The sequence below is a fragment of the Leptodactylus fuscus genome, chromosome 7 (assembly GCF_031893055.1).
Source record: "Leptodactylus fuscus isolate aLepFus1 chromosome 7, aLepFus1.hap2, whole genome shotgun sequence".
NCBI classification, from domain to species: domain Eukaryota; kingdom Metazoa; phylum Chordata; class Amphibia; order Anura; family Leptodactylidae; genus Leptodactylus; species Leptodactylus fuscus.
The window spans coordinates 112963316-112986069 of NC_134271.1; the positions used below are offsets into that span (position 1 = coordinate 112963316).

A 22754-nucleotide genomic window follows, 5' to 3' on the forward strand; every position below is an offset into this window, starting at 1 on the left:
CTCCACTTCCCCCATCTGCCTTAGGCTATTTTGAAGTAGAGTGTGCTCTGGACCCTACTCAACCTGTGTTCACACTGTAGATCTGTCCAGGTACAAGAGAGGTATGTCTGTTTAGTGTAGGTTTCCATCTAAATGAGGTCGCCTTGTTGTGACAGGTGGGCTTCATACGATTTGATCAAATTTGTATAAGTACCTCTATATTATTAGCATATTAGGTGTTTTTACATTAGTATTGCCCTTTAGGGTTTTTACATGGCTGTGTGCAGAGTGCCCTGTATTTTTTAGTTACAGTTAGGAATGTGGTTTTATATGTAGCATGAACTATATAAATTGAAATTCCTGTGTGATTCCTGTGGCAATTGCTTCTTTGGTAAAGGCTTCAGTTCTGCATATTTACAATATAACTGTTTATGGACTTTCCCTAGCAACAGCTCAGTTAGAGGGCTGCTGAGGAGAATTTTACAGTCTGTTTTATAATAAATAGGAATTTAGATAATAAAGTGTATTACAAAAATGGTCACCAAACAGCCCCCCCTTCGAAATAATACCAGAAAAAAAGTGGGAGTTACACTTTAAATGTAAATTAGCATGTCTTTTCAAAGTGGAAGGTAACTATTTATTTTCTCAGAGAAATACAAAAGGTTCCCACCCACTTTGAGAATCTGAGTTAGCTTATATACAATCTTCCAGGAGCCATATCTATTTAATGGGTGGGATACTTTAACTCTTTCACTGCCAAGGGTCTCTGGAAATTTTGCACCTCCAGTATGCAGAGCAATTTTCACAGTTTTGAGATGGACAAATCAAACTTAAATTGCAACATTAAAAAATCATTCAACCCCCCCATACCTATATATTTTCTTAAAGTAGACACCTGCAGCATTGCCAGAATACCACTTGGTACTGTACACAAACAGGCACCTTCATGCAATTTTGATTTAAAGTCAATGTTTTATGAAAAAATGCAAATAAATGTACATTAGTTGCTAAAAGCGGAAACCAAACAAAAAATTATATGCACCAAACCTCCTAAAAATAAGAGTTCAACATGTGCAGAGTTCATTCATATCACCGCATGCACGTGTCTTCAGAAAATCGCAAGAACTAGAAGGAACAAAAATCTGCTTTGAAGCTGGAAATGTTAAAGTATCATACTATAAAATGTAGGGATTACACACCATGAAAAGTAAGTGAACCCCTAACCCCTATATATTTTTTTGAAAGTAGACAAACCTGAAGATTATAAATCTCTTAATGGGTCATCAATAGCCACATCCACCTTCATGCAACTTTTGTGACAAACACAAATAATTTTTTGAAAAAATGCACTAAAACACATATTTGCACCTAAAACTCATGTTCAATCTCAGATTCATATACAAAATACATTTAAAATAATAACTTAAGGTGTAGACATATATATATATATATATATATATATATATATATATATATATATATATATATACACACACTATATGTACCACAAACATCAACTACAACAAGAGCTCGGACTCCCAAAAACATGAATACAGAAGACAAGCAGGATTTTGCTGTTATTCACTAGTGTGTTAAAAAAGCTATACTGAACCTAGAAAACTGTGACTGACACCAAAATCTAACTTTTTCATATTACACAGCATACCGTATATAAAAACACAATTTAATAATTCATATATACAGTGTTGGCCAAAAATATTGGCACCCCTGCAATTCTGTCAGATAATACTCGTGTTCTTCCAGAAAATGATTGCAAGCACAAACTCTTTGGTATTAAGATCTTCATTTATTTTGCTTGCAATGAAAAAACACAAAAGAGAATGAAAAAAAAAAGTCAAATCATTGATCATTTTACACAAAACTCCAAAAATGGGCCAGACAATAGTATTGGCACCCTCAGCCTAATACTTGGTAGCACAACCTTTAGACAAAATAACTGCGCACAACCGCTTCCGGTAACCATCAATGAGTTTCTTACAATGCTCTGCTGGAATTTTAGACCATTCTTCTTTGACAAACTGCTCCAGGTCCCTGAGATGTGAAGGGGGCCTTCTCCAAACTGCCGTCAAGAGATCTCTCCACAGGTGTTCTATGGGATTCAGGTCTGGACTCATTGCTGGCCACTTTACAAGTCTCCAGTGCTTTCTCTCAAACCATTTTCTAGTGCTTTTTGAAGTGTGTTTTGGGTCATTGTCCTGCTGGAAGACCCATCACCTCTGAGGGAGACCCAACTTTCTCACACTGGGCCCTACATTATGCTGCAAAATTGTTGGTAGTCTTCAGACTTCATAATGCCATGCACACGGTCAAGCAGTCCAGTGCCAGAGGCAGCAAAGCAACCCCAAAACATCAGGGAACCTCCGCCATGTTTGACTGTAGAGACTGTGTTCTTTTCTTTGAAGGCCTCTTTTTTGTCTCCTGTAAACTCTATGTTGATGCCTTTTCCCAAAAAGCTCTACTTTTGTCTCATCTGGCCAGAGAACATTCTTCTAAAACGTTTTTAGCTTTCTCAGGTAAGTTTTGGCAAACTCCAGCCTGGCTTTTTTATGTCCCTGGGTAAGAAATGGGGTCTTCCTGGGTATCCTACCATACAGTCCCTTTCATTCAGACGCCGACGGATAGTACGGGTTGACACTGTTGTACCCTCAGACTGCAGGGCAGCTTGAACTTGTTTGGATGATAGTCGAGGTTCTTTATCCACCATCCGCACAATCTTGCGTTGAAATCTCTCGTCAATTTTTCTTTTCCGTCCACATCTAGGGAGGTTAGCCACAGTGCCATGGGCTTTAAACTTCTTGATGACACTGCGCACGGTAGACACAGGAACATTCTGGTCTTTGGAGATGGACTTGTAGCCTTGAGATTGCTCATGCTTCCTCACAATTTTGCTTCTCAAGTCCTCAGACAGTTCTTTGGTCTTCTGTCTTTTCTCCATGCTGAATGTGGTACACACAAGGACAGAGGTTGAGTCAACTTTAATCTATTTCAACTGGCTGCAAGTGTGATTTAGTTATTGCCACCACCTGTTAGGTGCCTCAGGTAAGTAACAGGTGCTGTTAGTTAAACAAATTAGAGAAGCATCACATGATTTTTCAAACAGTGCCAATACTTTAGTCCACCCCCTTTTTTATATTTGCTGTGGAATTATATCCAATTTGGCTTTTTGACAATTCTTTTTGTGGTTTTAACATTGAAGACAAATTAAATGAAGATAATAATACCAAAGAATTTGTGATTGCAATCATTTTCTGGAAGAAAATGAGTATTAGCTGACAGAGTTGCAGGGGTGCCAATACTTTTGGCCAACACTGTACAACCACCTTCATGCAGCTTTGCAGCAAACAGAGACTGCAAGCAAAAATTGCACAAAAATTCAAATTTGCCACGAAAGTGCAGCTCAAGCAATCCCTTTCTACAAACAAAATGTACTTTCCAAAAAACTACAGGAGTTCATACATACCACACATGTATACATTTACAGGGGCGGGTGTTAGACGCCAAAATCGCAGATATGCGCCATCCCATTTTGTGTATGCAAATTAAATAGGACTTTATATAAAAATGCTAAAAATTTTATAGGGGGATGGAAAATAATCTATACGTTCATCGTATAACAGACATCACTAGAGACGTATTTTACTGTAGAAAGATCAGGTATGGACAGGACAGGGATTGGGTGAAATGTAAACTTTATTCACGACTTTATGTAAGTGTTCGGTGCAACTTTTTTTTGACGATGCGACCTGGACAATGGTAAACGCCTGGGTCACAGCGCCAATAAACTTCCTGGTTATGTTTAGAGGGTATTACATAAGAATACCCCACTAGTAAGGCACAGGGGGAAATTAGATAATACCTGCATGTGACAATCAGAGAGCAGTCAAGAGATATTGGCATTAGTAGGGAGGACGTATTAGCTACGTCTTCTGCTACTGAAGTGCCACCCTGGGAGGACGTAGAGCTGACTTCCTCCGCAAGAAAAGGGTTTAAAAAAAAACAAAAAACAAAGGCACAGCAGTAAACAAATCACATGTCATTTAGCATTTTGTACTTTTGTTCTTTAGCTACAATCTCTGTGCATTACCACAAAGTAATGTGAAAACCAACCAATCATCTAAAACAGACAGGAAAATACCTGGTGTCTTGTTAGGGTCCATTCTTACATAGAAAATGGTGAGGAATTTAGTGTGGAGATTCAGCGCTGAAAAAAAAGCCTCCTATTGACTTCAATGGGTTCCTTTTTCTGAAGTCAATGGCAGGCTTTTTTTTTTCAGCGCTGAAATTTCCTCCGTGTGAATGGACCCATATACACTAAAATTGCAGGATTCATTCATTAAATTCTTTGATTCTCATGTACATGGAGCAATCCGGACCAGAAAATCTGCAGAGGTTTGACTACTGGGACCCCGTATATCTGATATTGATGGCCTATCCTAAGCGCTATGTTTTTTGTTGCAGACATTTCTCATTTGTTTACAGTCTATGAGACTGACATAGAGCTGATAGCAGCACTTGGCTATTAGAAGGAGAATGAATAGGTATATAGAGTGACCAAATAGCCTTACCTTTAAAGTTGAATATAGTAAACTGTATGATACATATTACATTTAAATGAACCAGAATATATGGACACCCGACAGAGCTGCACTAAGCTGGTTGTGATCATAACTACATTACTCGCTTGCTGATTCTCCATGTGTTTCGTCACTCCCAGTGAGTTCCCAGTTCGGAACTCATCAGGAACCATAAGGCTGAGGCCCCACATTGCGGAAACGCAGCTTCTTTTGTTGCAGATTTTGCTGCGTTTTTTTGAGCCAAACCCAGGAGTGGATACAAAAGTAATGGGAAATATATAGTAAGTACTTATATTTCTGCCTAATCTACTCCTGGCTTTGGCTCAAAAAAACTGCAACAAAAAAGCTGCGTTTCCACAATGTGGGACCTTAGCCTAAAACTGCAGCAGATCCATTGTGTTATCTGCTTGAAATACACCTCTGTAATTGGAACTCTTCACATCCCAGATTCACTTGGCTTTGTATACTGATTTGGTAAGATATATCACATATGCACTGTATAATAAATAAGTAAAAGTGTGAAATATATTACTGATAATTTTGCTTTGTTTTCCACACAGGTCGCCATGCCCTATGATGATCATCTACTTCCTACAAGAAAGCAATCTGAGTTGATTTTGATGGTGATAACACTGACTTCATTTACCAATACTCTGCACCTGGAGCCCAACCCCTTGCTTGTGCAATATGAAGAAAAAAAAAAATACTGGCTTCTACTGAAGATGTTTGGGGTTTTCATTTTCTATATTTTTAGCTTAGATGCTGTGTTTGACACTCAGGCTAGTTTCATGTAAATTTAACAGAAGACAAAAAAATTCTCCTTATTTATTTCAATATTTAAAGAAAACAAGGATATCCCAGGGCTGAAGTTGCGCAGTATTTTTGTTTTCATGCATTTTATGTGGACAAAAGGTATCACACTAAAATGAATGAATGCACTTTTGCAATAAGGCACTGGTGATTTTCTTTTTTCTGTCCGGTCATGGTTTTTTTTTTTGTTTTTTTTTTTAATATATATATTTTTTAAATTTTGTAGAGGAATTATTGGTATCTACAGGCAGATAAGAAATTGCCATTTTGCATCATACTGGTTTTGAGTCACCGCTGCTCAGATAACAGGCTGTCAATCACTGGATGCTAGCGATAAAGGAGTATAGACTGTAGTAATGTACCATAAATTGCTGTGATTTTTTTTTTTTGTTTATTCTGCTGCTGAAGGAATACCTGTACAGACAATACTGGTAGAGTTCTAGTTTTCCCACATTTATTTACATAATTGTGTTTTTGTTTTGTTTTTTTTACAGTGGGTGGTCCCAGCTGCCTCACAAAATTCTATTGTACTTCTCTAGACAGAAATCTATGAGGGAGCAGAGCTTAAAGTTGTGCAAAGTAAATTGTGTCTGTTTTTTGCATTGTTTTGTAAGGAGCCAGTATCAGGTGCCCAGGGTTGGGATTGAACACTGCAGCTCTCATCCATAGGATTAATTCCTGCTTTTCTCCAAAAAAATTTAAAGTGAAGCCCAGGCCTTACTATCACACTGTTGGGTTGTATGGACATAGTGTTATCCCCCCAAAAAAATTTCAGAATCTGCAAGGATGCACACACGTCTATGGAAAGTATATAATTTTAATCTGGGAGAAATAAATGTGTGATAATATATTACACAGAAGTCCGTATTTATAACATTAAAAAAAATCCTATTAGGTAAAACTGGCAGAATTTTAGTTGCCTGTTTTTGCACTTATATTGGCAAAAAAGCATAATGTCATGATTTGCACTGCCTTTACAAGTTCCAGTTTGTTAAGCCAAAGTTAGGCTAATAAGGCCGCACGGGCCGTATCCGCAGCATTAGAGCGCTGCGGGAAGAACCGCTGAGTGAACACATTGCGGTTCTTTCCGCAGCGCTTTTAAGAGAAAGTTCAGAGTTTTCCTCTGCAGACTTTCTCTCATTATATCTACGAGAAAGCCGCCAGCGTTTCCGTAGATATAATTGACATGCTGCGATTTGCAAAGCCGCAACGGCTTTGCAAATCACAGCGTGTCTGCGCTGCGATCTTTTCCACAAAGTGGGGATGGGATTCGCATGAATCCCCCCCACTTTGCCTGCACTGTACAACGCCGCGATTTTTCCCGCAGCGTCTCCGCTGCGGGAAAATTGCGGCATTTATGGTCAGTGGGGCCCCGGCCTTACGGATTAATCCAAAAGGAAGCAAACATGCAAAGGAATGACTGAAACATCTCTTAGAGCTCATTCACACGACTGGGCTGCATGTTTATTTAATGGTGAGTGTACATCCAAGGATAATCCTTTTTCATAGGTTCCTCATAGACTTGGGTCTATTAAGGCATACATGAAAATGGACTGAGAAATAGCATGTTCTATTATTTAATGCAGGGGTCAGTAACCTTCGGCACTCCAGCTTCTGTGAAACTACAACTCCCAACATGCTCCATTCACTTCCATAGGAGTTCCAAGAACACAGAACAAGTATGCATGCTGGGAGTTGTAGTTTTGTAACAGCTGCACTGCCGAAGGTTTCCTACCTCTGATTTAATTGATCAGTCACATGGACCATAACAAAAGTGCTGTGCGAATAGATCCATTATTTTCAATGAGGTCATGTGCTAGCCATTTGAAGAAAAAATAGCTAGTACAGTGCAGTGAAACCCTGTCGTGTGAATAAGAACTTATCCTGTGTTTGACTCAACCTTTTCTCATTAATGAATCTTGTGGAATGTAACCCAAATGAGTTGCACGTCTGCCACATGTTGCATTATACTTGGATCCAAAAGATAAAAAATAGAGGGACAGACTATATACATCTTACTCTCTATAGGTGCTAAAATTTTATAAATGTTCCTAAGTTTTCTTCTGAATTATGCTTCGTGTGTTGAGTTTAAATAGGAGCTTAGATTTCAGACATGCACTATTCAATGTCAAGGCAACAATAATGGCCATGACATTGATCTTTTCTGTGCACATTAAATACTGAGATATGTCCTGTCTTACCAATGTCACACTGTAAATTTGGTTTTAGACTGCTGTTATGCACATGCCTGTATTGTACATACAAGACATTAATAGTTCTAATAAACAGAACGTTATGGGAATATAACTTCAGTTTAATGGAACCGTGAGGGAATATGGGTCTTCAGGCTACAGACTTCACAACACTTATGTATTATGGCTGCCTGTAACAAGACTCAATGCCAACAAACTAAACTTACAGCATCATACAGATATATGATAACATAAGCTCAGAACTTTCTGGCCCTGTTGTCACATACACACACAATGCTATGAGTCTGTTGTATTTCCACGGTAGCCAAAAGTGACAGCACAGATACCTCTGGAATGGGGGTTTGCTAGAGATAAAATAAAAACACTGGGAATTAAGGGCAGTATTGGCAGTCTAGTGGTATACAAAACTGAAGGAGTTACGCTAAGGGAGCGTTCACACTACACAGCTAGTGTCCGCTCCTAATGTCCGTGCCAGATTTTGAGCGGACACTACCTGTCGGACACAGACGGTAGTGTGAACGCTCCCTAAGGTGGAGAGACAAGATCTGCTTACAGGACTTGTCTCTCCACATATTTTAGGTGAAAGGTGGAACAGAGTTACCAAATGGTCCTCGAACGCTAGTGTGACTGCAGCCTTAATCTGGGTTCAAACATGGTTTTTTGATCCGGATTTTGACGCGAAATCCACGAAAAACCAGCCCAAAAAATGACTCCACTGAATTTAATGGGATCCTTCTTTTTTCCGCAAGCAGGAATAAACCGCTCGCGAAAAAAAGAAGCCACATGCCCTTTCTTCAAGCAGCTGCAGACGTCCACCTTGCGACACTCCCTCCGGACTAGGCCCATTCATTTGGGCCTAATCCGGAGCAGAATTCCGCGACTGGATGCCGATGCACTGTATGCACTGCACCGGCATCCAGTCGCAGCTAGCTGTTTTTTGGACCGGGTTCTGAGGCGACCTCTGCGTCAAAATCCAGTCCAAAAAAACTCTGTCTGAACCCAGCTTTAGAGGAATTGACAAGTCTTCTTTAAAAATAATCAATAGCCTATCCTTAGCCTATCCATCTTTATCAGATTGGTGGGGGTCCAACACCACACACCCACACAGTTCAGCTCTTCACAGCACCCACCAGTTCTTGAACGAACACAAAGACTGGAGTCAGAGCCACAGCTTCATGTCCAGTGGGCTAAAGGGTTCAATGCAGTTCAGCTTCTTTTCAAATGAATGGAAGCTGAGCTGCAGTAACCCGTCTGGGCCACTGCACAGCAAATGGAGCTATTTGCGTCCCTGCACCTGTTGTGAGTAGATCCCGGGTCTGAGACCATCATCAATCTTATACCACTGCTATATACTAAGAATAGGCCATCAATATCTTTAACCTGGAAAAAGAGTTACACTGTTTCTGATGCAGTCTTATTGATTTTAGCCTCAAAGCTCTGTGAATGCTCTTGTAAGATGATACCTGACAGAATATAGTATTTTTGGTTGTAAGAATATTACAAAATTGTATGAGATATATTATATCAAAGAAGCACTCCAGTGATTTTTTTTTTCCCATTTGTTATGTACCTATGCCCCTTATAGCTATAATTCAGACAGTAATACTTAATTTAGTTATTCATTTCTGTCTGAATTCTTCTCTTCTGCTAAGTCATGTGACTCTATCCATGCACATGATGCAGGGGAAAAAGAAAAACTTGTTCAGATATCTGCAACAGATTTTTAATTACAATTTCTGGAAGAACCCTGAAACATGTAAATTTATTTGGAAGCAGATACATTTTTGTACGATTGTCCCAGAAAATGACTTAAGCAATTGAAATTGAAAATAGAAAAAGTTGAGTTGGCTCTCTGTGCCACAGTGTAGATAATGCATTGTTTGTTATATTTTAGCGTTAGGGCCCCTTCACATGGAGTTTACGCTCCTTGTATTCTATCTATGCTCCGTGTATTCTGTACATTTTACACGTGTAAAAATACACGTGTGAAATGTAGTTAGCCATTGAGTTCAATGGCTTTTTCGTATAACGCACGTCTTTTTGCGTGCGCAAAAAGACGCGCGTTATACAAACATGCCATTGAACTCAATGGCTAACTACATTTTACACGTGTATTTTTACACGTGTAAAATGTACAGAATACACGGAGCGTAAAAATCCGTGTGAAGGGGCCCTAAGTTTTATTTTCATATGGCTAGGTTATGCCATATGTTACTGATCTGTGAGGGTTTGACAGCGGAGAAAGTTATACTTATAATGGAGCACTAGCAACCAATCTGAAACTTTCTCTATATAGTGACACTACTGATCAAACACTGTACCAGAAAACTGCTAGTACCAATCCAAGAACTGGTTTGGCACAGGCACTGTACTTAGTGCAAAAAATGTCCACTGCATTTTACTGGTCCTGTGCTATTCAAAAGGTTTTTTTTTCCAGGTTACAGACATTGGTGGCCCCTCCTTAGGATAATTCATAGCAGATGGGAGTGGGTCCAACATCCGGCACCCCCACCAATCAGCTGCTTGGAGAGGCTGCACCGCCTTATATTGCATAGTGTAAATTTTATAGTGGCTGCACTTGGTATTGTAACACAGTTTATTTGAATAGGACTGACGCTAGGTTCACACCTGCGTTCGGCACTCCGTTTGGTGGTTTCCATCTTCTGCATGCAAGAAGACAGAAACCACAGACCGGGTCCGGCCATGAGCGGCGGTGAGCGTTTTATGCTCTCTGCCGCAAAACCGTTTTTTTAAATCCGGACACAGAGTACTGCATGTCCGACTCTGTGTCCGGATTTAAAAAACCTGTTTCACGGTGGAGAGCATAAAACACTCACCGCCGCTCACGGCCGGACAGCTTTCTCACCCATTCAAATGAATGGGTATGAAAGAGTCCTGCAGGTTTCCATCTCCTGCTATGTTTTGTGCAGGAAACAGAAACCTGCAGAACGGAGACCGGGCGCAGATGTGAACGAGCCCTAAGCTGCAAAAAGGTTATGTGATCAATGAACGTAAGGTCACTAAGCCTGTGAAGTGGAAGCAGTGCGAGTGCCACTGTGAGCAGCTAATGAGTAGGGGTGCTACATGTTAGATGCCCCCTAATCTGGTCAATAATATGCAAGTCCCAATACCCAGTTCTTGGGGTATTATATTCTAGTATCATACACTATATTATATTGGTGGGAACTTCTTGTAATGAACTAATATGCATCTTTCTAATAGACATTGGCCCAGATTTTTTTTAATATAGTTAGACAGTGTACACTTAGATAGTCTATAGAGGCATCAGATTAGTTCTGGATAATAAATTTGGCACATATTTAGACATGTTTATTCATTTATACAAACTTTAAAGGATTTATCCAGTTTTTTTAAAAAAATTTAGACCCAATAACAGGATGCAACAATACAAAGAACTTCCTAATATACATCAGGTTTAAATTTGACACAGTTTGGCTGAGTTCACACTGAGTTTTTCGGTCAGGAATCCATCTCAAAATCAGGTTAAAAAAAGCCCCCCAATAGAACTCTATTGGGAGGCCTTTTTTTGCAGGCCGATTTTGAGACTGATTCCTGCCCAAAAAACTCTGTGTAAACTAAGCCTTTTTTATGTGATTTATTTTCAAGTCTTTGACCACAGCTGTGATATTTTGTTTACAAAAGCTCAAAATCCCTCTCTGTGAGCAGTTTGGCTAGCCAAGGAAACATCACAGCAGCACGTAAGGACCTTGCCCCTTGAAGCCACTAATACTGAGCTCTGTGTGAGTGATTTATTACCTGGTCAGAAATGCAAAGGAGAATGGCTTCAAGAAATGAAGAAGTGAGACACAAGACAGGGGAGAGTGGAGAAGGGAGGACAGGCAGGTGAATCGTGGGAAATATAGTTTGCCCACAGATTCACTGCATGTATACAAGGAGCAGCAAGTAAAATAAAGCCATGCAAAAAGTCCACAAGGCAACAGTGTGTATTTAGCGCTGCTGTGGATGTATTTGCATTAAACAATTGGAAGCCAGATAACCCCTTTAAGCCATGTTCACACGTGACATAAACCGTGGGGAAAAAAAACGTGGCATTTTATAGTCCCTGCATAGTGTACTGGATTCTAGCAAATCCCATCCACACACTGTGATTTCCAAAACGGTCGCAGTTTTGGAAATCGCAGCATGTCATTTATACCTACGGAAAAGTTTCCCTAAAAATATAATGGAAGCAAAAAGTCTGTATAGGAAACCTGCGATTTTTTTTCCGTAGCGCTTTTTTTATTTTTATTTTTTGCTGCGGCCCACTACATGGGACTTTAGCCTCATATTGGCCTTGGGTCAGAATTTTATAATACAATTTTGCTGCATTTCAGCACATTCTGACCATACCCCTTTTTCTGAGAATCCACACCTACATCTAGCTGGTTGGAAACATTTTAGTTCAAACTAGATGCACCACATTTGTCCCAAAGTTTAGCCATAACCACAATAGTAAATCTTGGCTAGTGAATCCTATTCTATCTAAATTCAGTCTTCCCAAAGCCATTGCTTCATGTTTAAATATGCCCTGGAAAAATTAAGCTGAAATCTTGCAGGGTGAACTAAAGAACAGTTTTATGCAAATCCACACCTTTTCAGGGTCTGTGCTTGTCATCAGTGAGTGGTCCTGTAACTATGTAATTTACAGACCCAATGATTCTCTTAGTTGAGAGTTTGCTACAACATATCTATGGTTCCAGGCTGATGTCAGGCTCTGTTCACACCACATTTGAGCCATCTATTGTGATACAGCCAACAAAACACAAGACTGATGCAGATCTTTATATCATACTTTGTAGATTCCATTCCTAGATTCGTCATAGCAGTACTCATGCAAAATACCAAGTACCATGTGAGCATACCCTAAAGATATAATCAGCTTATATGCAGAATTTTTTTTTCTAGCACATACCCCAAAGGAGTAATGTGATGTGAACATAGCCTTTTGTGCCGATGTATTATAGCAAACCCACAGTAGAGAAATAAGTGCTTCTGATACATTTAAGAGCCAATTTAGACATTAGCCATTTGTGGCCTGACTGTGGGTGCTATCTTATACTCCCTGCATCATTTGAGTACAGGATAGTAGGCCTGAAGTCAGGCTGGATCTCACAGCATCATGCAGGGAACAAGGTTCAGGACCACATATGGCCATCTGAATTGGCTCTTACTCCCATGGGCTTGTATGCACTGTAAACGCTGTAGCGAGGTGTGAGAAGCGTTTGGTCTGTATGACAAAACTGTAAGCTAATTTACGTTTCACTATTAGTTTATCATGCAGAATTACTATCCTGTTTGTTTTTTGTATTTACAAGAACAGTCTGAAATATGTTTCTGTGGCTATGATACTGACATAAATGTACGTTTCCTTCTGTACATTTTCAGCACTATTAAGATATTACTATATTTACTTCCGTAGTAAAAGTCTTTTCATTACATGTTTCACCAGATTAGACAAATAACATTACTCAGAAGTTGTAAATGTGTCTTTAGCTTATTCTTGGGTTTATAAATTATAGATGCTGTGCGTACTGTACATCCCATTGCTTCTTGTGCTTCATTTTATACTGAATAACTGTGTAGTGTAAAGAGAGACGCGTTGTTTTGAGATGGTTTGAATGAATTGGACCAATCTCTAGCCAAAGTAACTATGTAACTACTGTTGTATTTAATATGCTCACAAGCAAAATGGATTAAATATCTTTAGTTTGGAAATAACATTGTGTCAAAAAGTGTTATTTTACTGTGGTTTACATTACAATCCCATGTTTTCCATATTTTGCATATACTGTAAATATTTGGGTCAAAATGGTTAATTTTTTGATATTAAAGAGTAGTAACACACTTAGCAGCTGCCAGTGTAGCGACCACATGCAGCCAAACCCTAATCCACCTGCAACGGTCTGAATGTTGAGGGTAATTCCTTTTTTCATCTGGGACTACTGTGCTGATATTGGCTCACCTAGGGTGCACACCTGGAGTCCCTACACAGAGACTACTAGACGTCACCCTGACTTTAGGTAGTATGAAAAATAGGTAGTTTTCTATTTTGGTCCGTTTCCACAGAGCTCTCAAAACACTGAAATGTATGAAGGATCTGTATAGGCTTAGTTTTTAAGAATTGAATTTCCGGAATGTTAAATTTAGCATGATGTACTAAAAAGACTGGAGAAAGAAATACTGGAGAATTGTGCTGCAGATTTCATTTATATACCTTCAGCATGAGCTCAGTTATATGCAGTTTTTTTCTGCAACTTTTATATGGGGGGAGGGGGAGTTTAAGAACATTTCATGTATTTCTTACAGAAAATCTGAAAAATGGTTTAACACTTGGTAGAATATACTCATCCTCATATGGTGTGAATTGTATCATGAATAGCTGACTTTCCTAGTGCAACAACTAGGAAAGTTGATTAAATATACACCCGTACTATTTAGTGAATAAACAAATTGACAGATGCATAATTTTCCCTATTCAAATACATCTCCATATGCTCAAAGCTAAGCATGAAAGAAGTGCAACAACAAACATTAGGGTTGCCCGATGGACCCCATTGACTCATAATGGAGCAATTTGGTTTCCACATACAGTAGGTAAAAATAACACTCCCTGCAGTGCTATTTTTCCTAACAGTAAGGCTAAGTCCCCACGGGACGTCCCGCAGCAAAAATAAAAAAAAATGTTACGGGAAAAACGGTGGTGGCAATGCATTGCGGTTCTTCCTGCAGCATTTTAGACAGAAAGTTTGCAGAGGTTTCCTCTGCGGACTTTCTGTTTCAATTATACCTATGGGGAAGCCGCTGGTGTTTCCGTAGGTATAGTTCACATGCTGCGATTTCTAAAACTGTGCTGGTTTTGGAAATTGCGGTTTTTACTGCAAAGTGGGCATGGGATTCACTAGAATCCCATCCACTTTGCTCTGACTGTATAACACCGCAATTGTTTCTGCCGTGGGCAAATTGCGGCGTTTATGCCATGTGCGGCCCCGGCCTCAGAGAGTCTTCAGATGGGAGTTGTGGCATTCCTATTAGAAGTATAATGAAATGCCCAATATTACTGAATAAAATAAAACTTTGCTTCAAACAACCTCAGTAATTTGACACATACTTATAATACTTACACATACTAAATGACCAGCTGATCTAACAGACATATGTCTTACCAGTCAGAAAACCAAAAATTGTTTTTATCATGACAAATGGCCAACCAATTTAATCATCAGTAAGATTAGTCTTGAAACCTGTATGTGTATACCCAGCTTTGTACATCACGAGGCTAACAGTATCCGATTGTTATTTAGGTTTTTGTTTGCAGCAGAACTAGTCATCCTCGCTAGAGCGGTCAGCAATAAATGAGAATGGACACTGGTATGAACAATGAAAATCAATCAAACTAAAGTCAGATGTCTTGTATTATTTCAGTTGATCCAATCCTACACCTATTCCACATCAATGGATATTATACACATATTCAACCAAGCTAAAATTAGACATTAATAGTAAAATCAGATTGATAAACAGCTTTAAAGGGGACCTAAAGATTGGGATTGTTTTATACCATTGCAAAGCTAACAGTGCGCTGAATGTGCTGAGCTGTGAGGCTGGCCCCTCTGACAGTCCACAGGTATTGGTAGCCAAACCTAATGGCACCAATACTTGGCAATGGTGTCTAACACTCCCAATCTTATGCTGCTTTCACATGGAGTAACGCTCTGCTCATTCTGACATTTAAACACGTGTCAGAGCGAGCGATGTAAAACAGAATCCCATTGACATTGATGGGTTCTGTCTTACACGCGCTACCTATTGAACTCAATGGGAGGCTTTTTTACCTATTGCTTTCAATGTGATACGCGCGTGTTTAGTTTAATGGGTAGCGCGCATAAGACAGAACCCAGAAGTCAATGGGATTCTGTTTTACATCTCTCACTCTGACACATGTTTACGTGTCAGAATGAGTGGAGCGTTACTCCACGTGAAAGCAGCCTAAGGGGCTGTTCACATGGAGTAAACGTGAGCTGATTATGGCCAAATACACATGTAAAAAATACACGTGTAAAAATCAGACTCCCATTGACTTCAATGCCATTTTTTACACGTGTAAAAAAAACGTGCCAAAAAAAAAAGTCCTCACAATTCTGCTACATTGTATCATGCTCTGGTTCCAGGTTGATACAGATAGTGTCATATTAAAGGAAATATGTGTGTTATGTTTATAGAATGTATAGACATATTATATATACACATTTTATGGAGTTTCCGATTATCAACTATCAAAAGGATAAGGGTCTGTCCCATTGAAACCCCCAGCAATCTCAAGAACAATGGTTTCTTGTGTGAACGGAGTGGTAGTCCACATGTGTGAACATTGCTGTATTCACCTCTCAGGGACTGAATACAGAGCTCCATCACTTCCAAATAGAAGTGATTAAACAGTGGTCATGTATGCATACCACTGCTTCATTTACACAGCGAACGGGGGAACCCCATTCTCATGATCCATACAGTACCAGCAATGTACACACATCGATCAGACACAACCCTATTCCACATGGGTTAAGTGTTGTGAGGAAAATCCCTTTAAGTTTCACAATAGCATTTTACAGGATTTCTTAGAGTATGACTACATTTTTACCCACATACAGCACATATACCCACAGCTTAGATACAAATTTACATACATAGGCAATCATATATTAACACAGTATTGTTTTTACATTAATGTTTAGTGCAGTTTATTTCTCCCACAATCTGCAAGATATAGGATGAACATCACAGAGAAAATGAGAACCATCAGAAATGTGCGTAACTCCCAAGTTATGTACACATCACAGCTCATATTGCTACACTGGTTTCTTAAGTCATATTTATATCTATAAGGGGCATTCACACGATGTAAGGCGGCGTTGATTCTGACACAAACTCGTGTCAGAATCAGCGCTGCAAAACAGAATCCCATTGACTTCAATGGGTTCCGTTTAGCGCGTAACACATTGAAATCAATGGGAGGCTTTTTAACCCATTGATTTCGATGTGTTACACGCGCTAAACGGAACCCATTGAACTCAATGGGATTCTGTTTTGCAGCGTTGATTCTGACACGAGTTTATGTATCAGAATCAACACTGCGTTACATCGTGTGAATGCCCCCTAAGACTTAGCACAGATGGTCGCAACTTACAGCTGTGGATTCTTATCTCAGCCATGATTAGCTGACATGGGAATACCTTTAAGTACATTGCATAATATGGCCAAAATAACCTAGTTTTGGGGCAGTATTCAGAGCTATACATCACCGAGACGTACTTGTCTTCTGTTAATAGCCCACAATAAGAACAAAGACAGCAACAAAAAATAAATAATGCCAGTAACAGATTTCTAGGCATATCAGCGTTTCTACTCCACCCTTTATACATTTTATTTCTAAAGAATTTGTTTGTCCTTACATATTTTGATTTCTCTTGCAGATGGACATTTGGCTTTACCGTCTTCTGTCGATAGGTGTTTTCTGGGTGCTTCATCGTTTCAAAATGTGGATTGGAAATGCATGCCAGCACCCAAAAGTTTCAGCCCAAATTTTCCTTGTGCGCAGCTTCTTTCCTTGTGTTTTAGAAAATTGAACTTTAGATTTTCATTTTTGCTATTAAAGTAGCATATCATGGTTGTGATATAGTTATGCTCAGAGCTCTTGTAAATAAAATGGACACTGCACGCTAGCAAACAAAACAAGTAAATTTATGTTTATCATGATCAACTACTGTGAAAGAGGCGTAACATGCAATGGGCACTGAGTATATACATTTCACAGAGATTTTGGTAATGTTGCGGTGTTATCATATTTGTTTTATAGACCTTAGAGACACTGGCTTTGCCTGTGAGTGTGAGTGGACCTGTACATCACTGGCAGCAAAAGGGTTACTGCTTGCTGTTACCCTATTTAGCTAAACCCTATGGCACTAAAAATTGTACAGGATCACACTAAAAATTCATTTGTTTGAAAATTGACATTGTTTTTTCCTTGTTTTGCAGGTCACCCCACCTGCCTGCAGTTCACAGCAAATATGACTGAGGCTGTTAAAACCTACCAGTGGCAGTGCATAGAGTGCAAGTCCTGCATCATTTGTGGAACGTCAGAGAATGATGTGAGTGTCATTTAAAGATTTTGGTCACATTAAAATTAGAAAAGCCTTCTCCAAATTGTATTATTGTAGGTAACTCCAGCAGGTAATGGGCCCTATTTACTTACCAATCCTGGCTCCTGCTCACGTCCGCCTGCGCTTCCCATTCTGCGGAGGTGAGCAGGAGCCAGGAGGAGGATTAGAAATCCTTCATGTTGCCATCAGCGTCTCCACTTTTGCTCCTGCGCCCAGGCTGAAGTGAGTGCTAAAACCATTCATTTAGTAAGCAAAGGAAGTAAAAATGCTAGTAACCTCTGCACTGCCTAGTAGAATGAGGAGAATCTGAAGTATAAATGTTCTAGACATGACATTGCAGTCACTGGTCGCTGTCTTCTCTAGACCCTGTGCAAACACTATATTAAACAGAACAGGGCTGTGTGCTCCATGTCACAAGCACTGACTTTCACTACTTCTGAAAATTAATACTGACTGCCTATCAGAAAGAAGTAGACCAAAAGCAGCAACTATGTTTTTGTAGAGTAAAGGTTTGGTTTTAGCATAACATTGTATAACTTTTATTTTTATAATAAACTGCATGTCTTGCATTAAAAGGTCAAAATGGAACAAAATAAATCAATGTGAAATGTAAAATAAATCAATCACATATGGTGGTACACTGAATTCCTGCAGGTCCATAAACCATAAGGACTTCATGTACAGGTGTATTATGAGACACTGTACTTTATTTGCCCTAGAATCAATTTCTGATATACTGTACATGTGATAGAGCAAGCTACATTTTTTTTTCATAGCGAGTCTCATGAAATCTTTGAGAAAATCCCCCAAGATCCCTCAGTAGAAAATTATAAGAACAAGGAGGGACAATATGGGATACACATATTTGGCACAAGGCCTTTTCTTGTGCTAAATGTGTGCCACAACCCCTGTACAATGCCAGTCTTAACAAATTGCTCCAATGTGTGAGCTCTTTAATAAATTTTGCACAACTAAAGGCACAGCCTTTAAAAAAAAAAAAAACAATCATTTTCTCAATGATATAATATTTAATTGGGGGTTCTAAGGACAGTCACCATTTACAGGGCAATTTAACTCCCCCTAATCTTATAAATGTATACAGAGCTGAGCTAAGCATTTCCTCACTGCTATCCAATACTGAATTGAATGTACAGTACAGAGAGCCTTTATAAATATTTTGTTGATCCTGGACTCCAGGTAATGCTCTCATCAACTTAAAGTGAGTATGTCAAGTCCAACATGCCTTCAAAACCAATAGTAGTGCCATTAAATGAAGTCTGTCATCTCTAAAATACCTCACAAACCAAAAATAGTGGCTTGTAGGGGCTTTTAATAGGAGAAGGACTACACCTCTGTGACAGCTAACTGATGGAGCAATGCAGAGAATTCTCTTTTTATTGATATGCAAATCAATGTTTAAAGAGGTTGTCCAGGCTAAACCATTTCATTTAAACACTCACCTGTTCCTTGTGCTCTCAGAACAGGAGTATGACTATGTTTTTTGTTTTGTTTTTCCCACCTCCCCCAGCCTAATTAATAAAATAACATTTCATCTCAGACAACCCCTTTAGGCTGCATTCACAAGGAGTTTTGTGGCGCTGTTTTTGCCACAAAACTCGTGCAAAGAAGCAGCGCTGTAAAAACAGAATCCGATTGAGTTCAATAGGTTCCATCTTACACGCGCTACACATAGAACTCAATGGGATTCTGTTTTTACAGCGCTACTTCTTTTACACGAGTTTTGTGACAAAAACAGTGCCACAAAACTCTGTGTGAATGCACCCTTAAAGTGTAGTGGACACAGGGCCTGATTTGCCAGATCTACCTACAGATTACCATAACTGCTTTTAGGCTGGGGCCCCAGGGGACGTAAACGCCGCGATCTGCCTGCAGCGGAGACACTGCGGGAAAAATCGTGGCGTTTTACAGTGCAAGCAAAGGGGATGGGATTCATGCGAATCCCATGCCCACTTTGCAGAAGAAATCGCAGCGCGGACACGCCGGTGGCTTTCCCGTAGATATAATGTTAAGAGAAAGTCCGCAGAGGAAAACTCTGAACTTTCTCTTAAAAGTGCCTCAGAAAGAACGGCAATGCGATCACGCAGCGGTTCTTCCTGCAGCGCTTTATCACTGCATTTATGGCCGTGGGGCCTTAGCCTAAATGTCCTTTACGATTGCACCCTAATGTCACCCGTTTAGCAGTAAATTAAATTTTTCATCCTCTATCCTTGTTACAGCTGTCTGTAGGAAACTTAGCCATAGCAGCAGGGTGACTCAGTGGTTATCAATGGATTCAAATCTTACCAAGGACAACATCTGCATGGAGTCTGTATGTTCTCAATATATTTGCATGTTTGCCTGGGTTTCCGCCCGGCACTTAGGTTCCCTCCCACTCAAAGACTTACGAATATACAATTTAGATTAGAAGTGATATTTAGATTAGTATAGTGAGCACTGGAATACGAAAGCAAAATAAAATAAATAAAATCAGATTTACAATAATGCATGATTTCAATTGATATTTTGTGCACAATTTTTCATTAAGGAACAGCTTCTATTTTGTGATGACTGCGATCGTGGATACCACATGTATTGCCTCAGTCCTCCAATGGATGAACCACCAGAAGGTACCTTTTTTTTTTATTTATTGGTATATAAATATATTCCTAGAATTCCTTCTACTTCAAAGTATTTACTCTGTTTTGTACATTTGTACTACAAAGTTCGACTTTTGTTTTATCTGTCTGTAGATCATTTTCCCAAAAGCATTATACAAGAACCAGGTGGTCTTGAGCAAAAAAGTTTTTCGTACAGATTAGAAAAGTAGATATTTGTATCACAAATGCACAATGCTATGTTTAGAGGAAAACCACATACCAACACCATAACCACATCCCAACTGAAGCATGGTGGAAGAAGCAGTATGGTTTGGTGCTGCTCTCCTGCCTTGTAGCCTGGAAACCTTGAAATCATTGAAGGAACAATGAAGTCTATGGTATATTAAAACATTTTACAGGAAAACATAATGGTAGAAGTTCATAACTTGGATGTTTGGGTGATTCAATAGGTGTGTGCGTGTATGTGGAGGGGAGTGGTCATCATAATGGCTAAGCAGCAACTTGGCCTTATTCAATATTATTTTCGCCACAATATTAGCATTAATGATGGCAAGAGCTATGCTGGCAATGGCTGGCATAAATTTGGGCCAAGGCACCAGGAAGATGTCCTTAAAGAGGACCTTTCATCAGATTGGGCACAGGCAGTTCTATATACTGCTGGAAAGCTGACAGTGCGCTGAATTCAGCGCACTGTCGGCTTTCCCGATCTTTACCCCGGGTGAAGCGCTATTGGTCCCGGTACCGTATCGCTTTACAGTCAGAAGGGCGTTTCTGACACTTAGCCAGGGATGCCCTTCTGCTCAGCAGCGCCTATCGCGCTGTACAGTGTGAGCGGGGAGGAACTCCCCCCTCCCGCTCCTGATAATACTCGTCTAGGGACGAGTTGTGTGAGCAGAGGGAGGGGGAGTTCCTTCCCGCTCCACAGTACAGCGCGATAGGCGCTGCTGGGCAGAAGGGCGTCCCTGGCTAAGTGTCAGAAACGCCCTTCTGACTGTAAAGCGCTACGGTACCGGGACCGATAGCGCTTTACCCGGGGCACAGATTGGGAAAGCCGACAGTGCGCTGAATTCAGCGCACTGTCCGCTTTCCAGCAGTATAGAGTACTGAACTGCCTGTGCCAGATCTGATGAAAGGTCCTCTTTAATTAATGATGTGGCGCAGCCTTGTTCATATTCTTCCCCAAGCAGAATGGCCCTTGCCCAGAACAGGATATACTTCAACAAACAATAATAGAAAATAGTTGGGTTTTTTAATCCAGACATCATTTTCAACTTTTTTTTTTTAAATAATAACATTAAGATTTGATGTGTGAGTTATACATTCTTTCTTTGATCTTTAGGAAGCTGGAGCTGTCACCTGTGTGTCAATGAATAAAGAGAAGACTCTTTGCCCCAAGACTAAAAAGTACATACCTAGACAACGGGAGTGAAGACACCCTACAATGAAATGACAACAATCGGATATTTTTCATCACCATCATTATGAGAATTTGTGTCTTTGTGCTTTACTAATCCAACAATGGTAGCCACCAAGATATGGATACTGGATTCAGAGGGCAGCTCATAGAAAGAACACGTTATCTGCCGTGGTGCTTCACTAAGTAAGCGCACAACATGATTTTCAGTCCTTTCTCTTCACCAACATATCCAACCAAAGTGGCTTTTTGGAACAGAATTATATTAAGCTACTTACATATATTTCTCTAGAATACTGCAAAAACACAAAATTAGAAGAGATTGTTTTGTCCTACAAATGAAGATACTTCTATCATAAATGTTCATGGTGATGCTACCCTTATACATCTAATACAAAAACCAGCAGCTACTAATAACATTGGTTACTCACGCCTTGCATTATCTTCCTTTTGCACTCTGTATACGCCTTGGCCTCTGAACGTTGAAAAACTGTTGCCTTCTTAGTAATTGACAAGTGTCTATGTTCACACTTGAATAATGAGCTCCACCCGCCCCAAATCTAAAAATGGTTATGAGCTATGTTTTACTTACAAATATATTGGCATTTTTCCTAAGTGACTACTAAAAAAAAGCACTCATATTTATGCATGTCACTCTTTAAACTTCCCAGTGTCTTTAAAATAAGGCCATCAATTTTAGACTGAGGGGGCCTGACTATTGGCACTCCATCAATCACTCATGCAAGTGCTGCAGCCACTTCTTTATTTAGGTTGGATGCCAGTGTAGCCACTCTTGGGATTAGCTAGAAAAAAAAAATCTGCAACATAAAAAGCTGTGGAAACCTCTGAAAAGCGATGTGGAAGAAACCTCAACGAGTTGCCGCCGCTATGTGGGGACTTAGCCTTAAAGAGGTTTTCCTATTAAAAGAACCAGTTACATCTGCCAAAAT

General features: G+C 39.7%; 1 protein-coding gene across 6 annotated transcripts in view; it reads left to right on the top strand.

Moving 5' to 3' along the window:
* Positions 1-22378, top strand: part of DPF3 (double PHD fingers 3) — a 177899-nt gene extending 155521 nt beyond the window's left edge. For 2 of the 6 annotated variants that reach the window (XM_075282902.1, XM_075282903.1), the window contains 3 exons: positions 17648-17760; positions 20318-20399; positions 21730-22378. In XM_075282902.1, the coding sequence (XP_075139003.1) occupies positions 17648-17760; positions 20318-20399; positions 21730-21764 (230 nt within the window). In that variant the 3' untranslated portion in view covers positions 21765-22378. Of the gene's footprint in view, positions 1-5134; positions 6160-17647; positions 17761-20317; positions 20400-21729 lie in introns of those variants that run through there. The other 4 variants (XM_075282904.1, XM_075282906.1, XR_012717256.1 and 1 more) reach the window with 3 other exon arrangements.
* Positions 22379-22754: the final 376 nt, after the last annotated feature.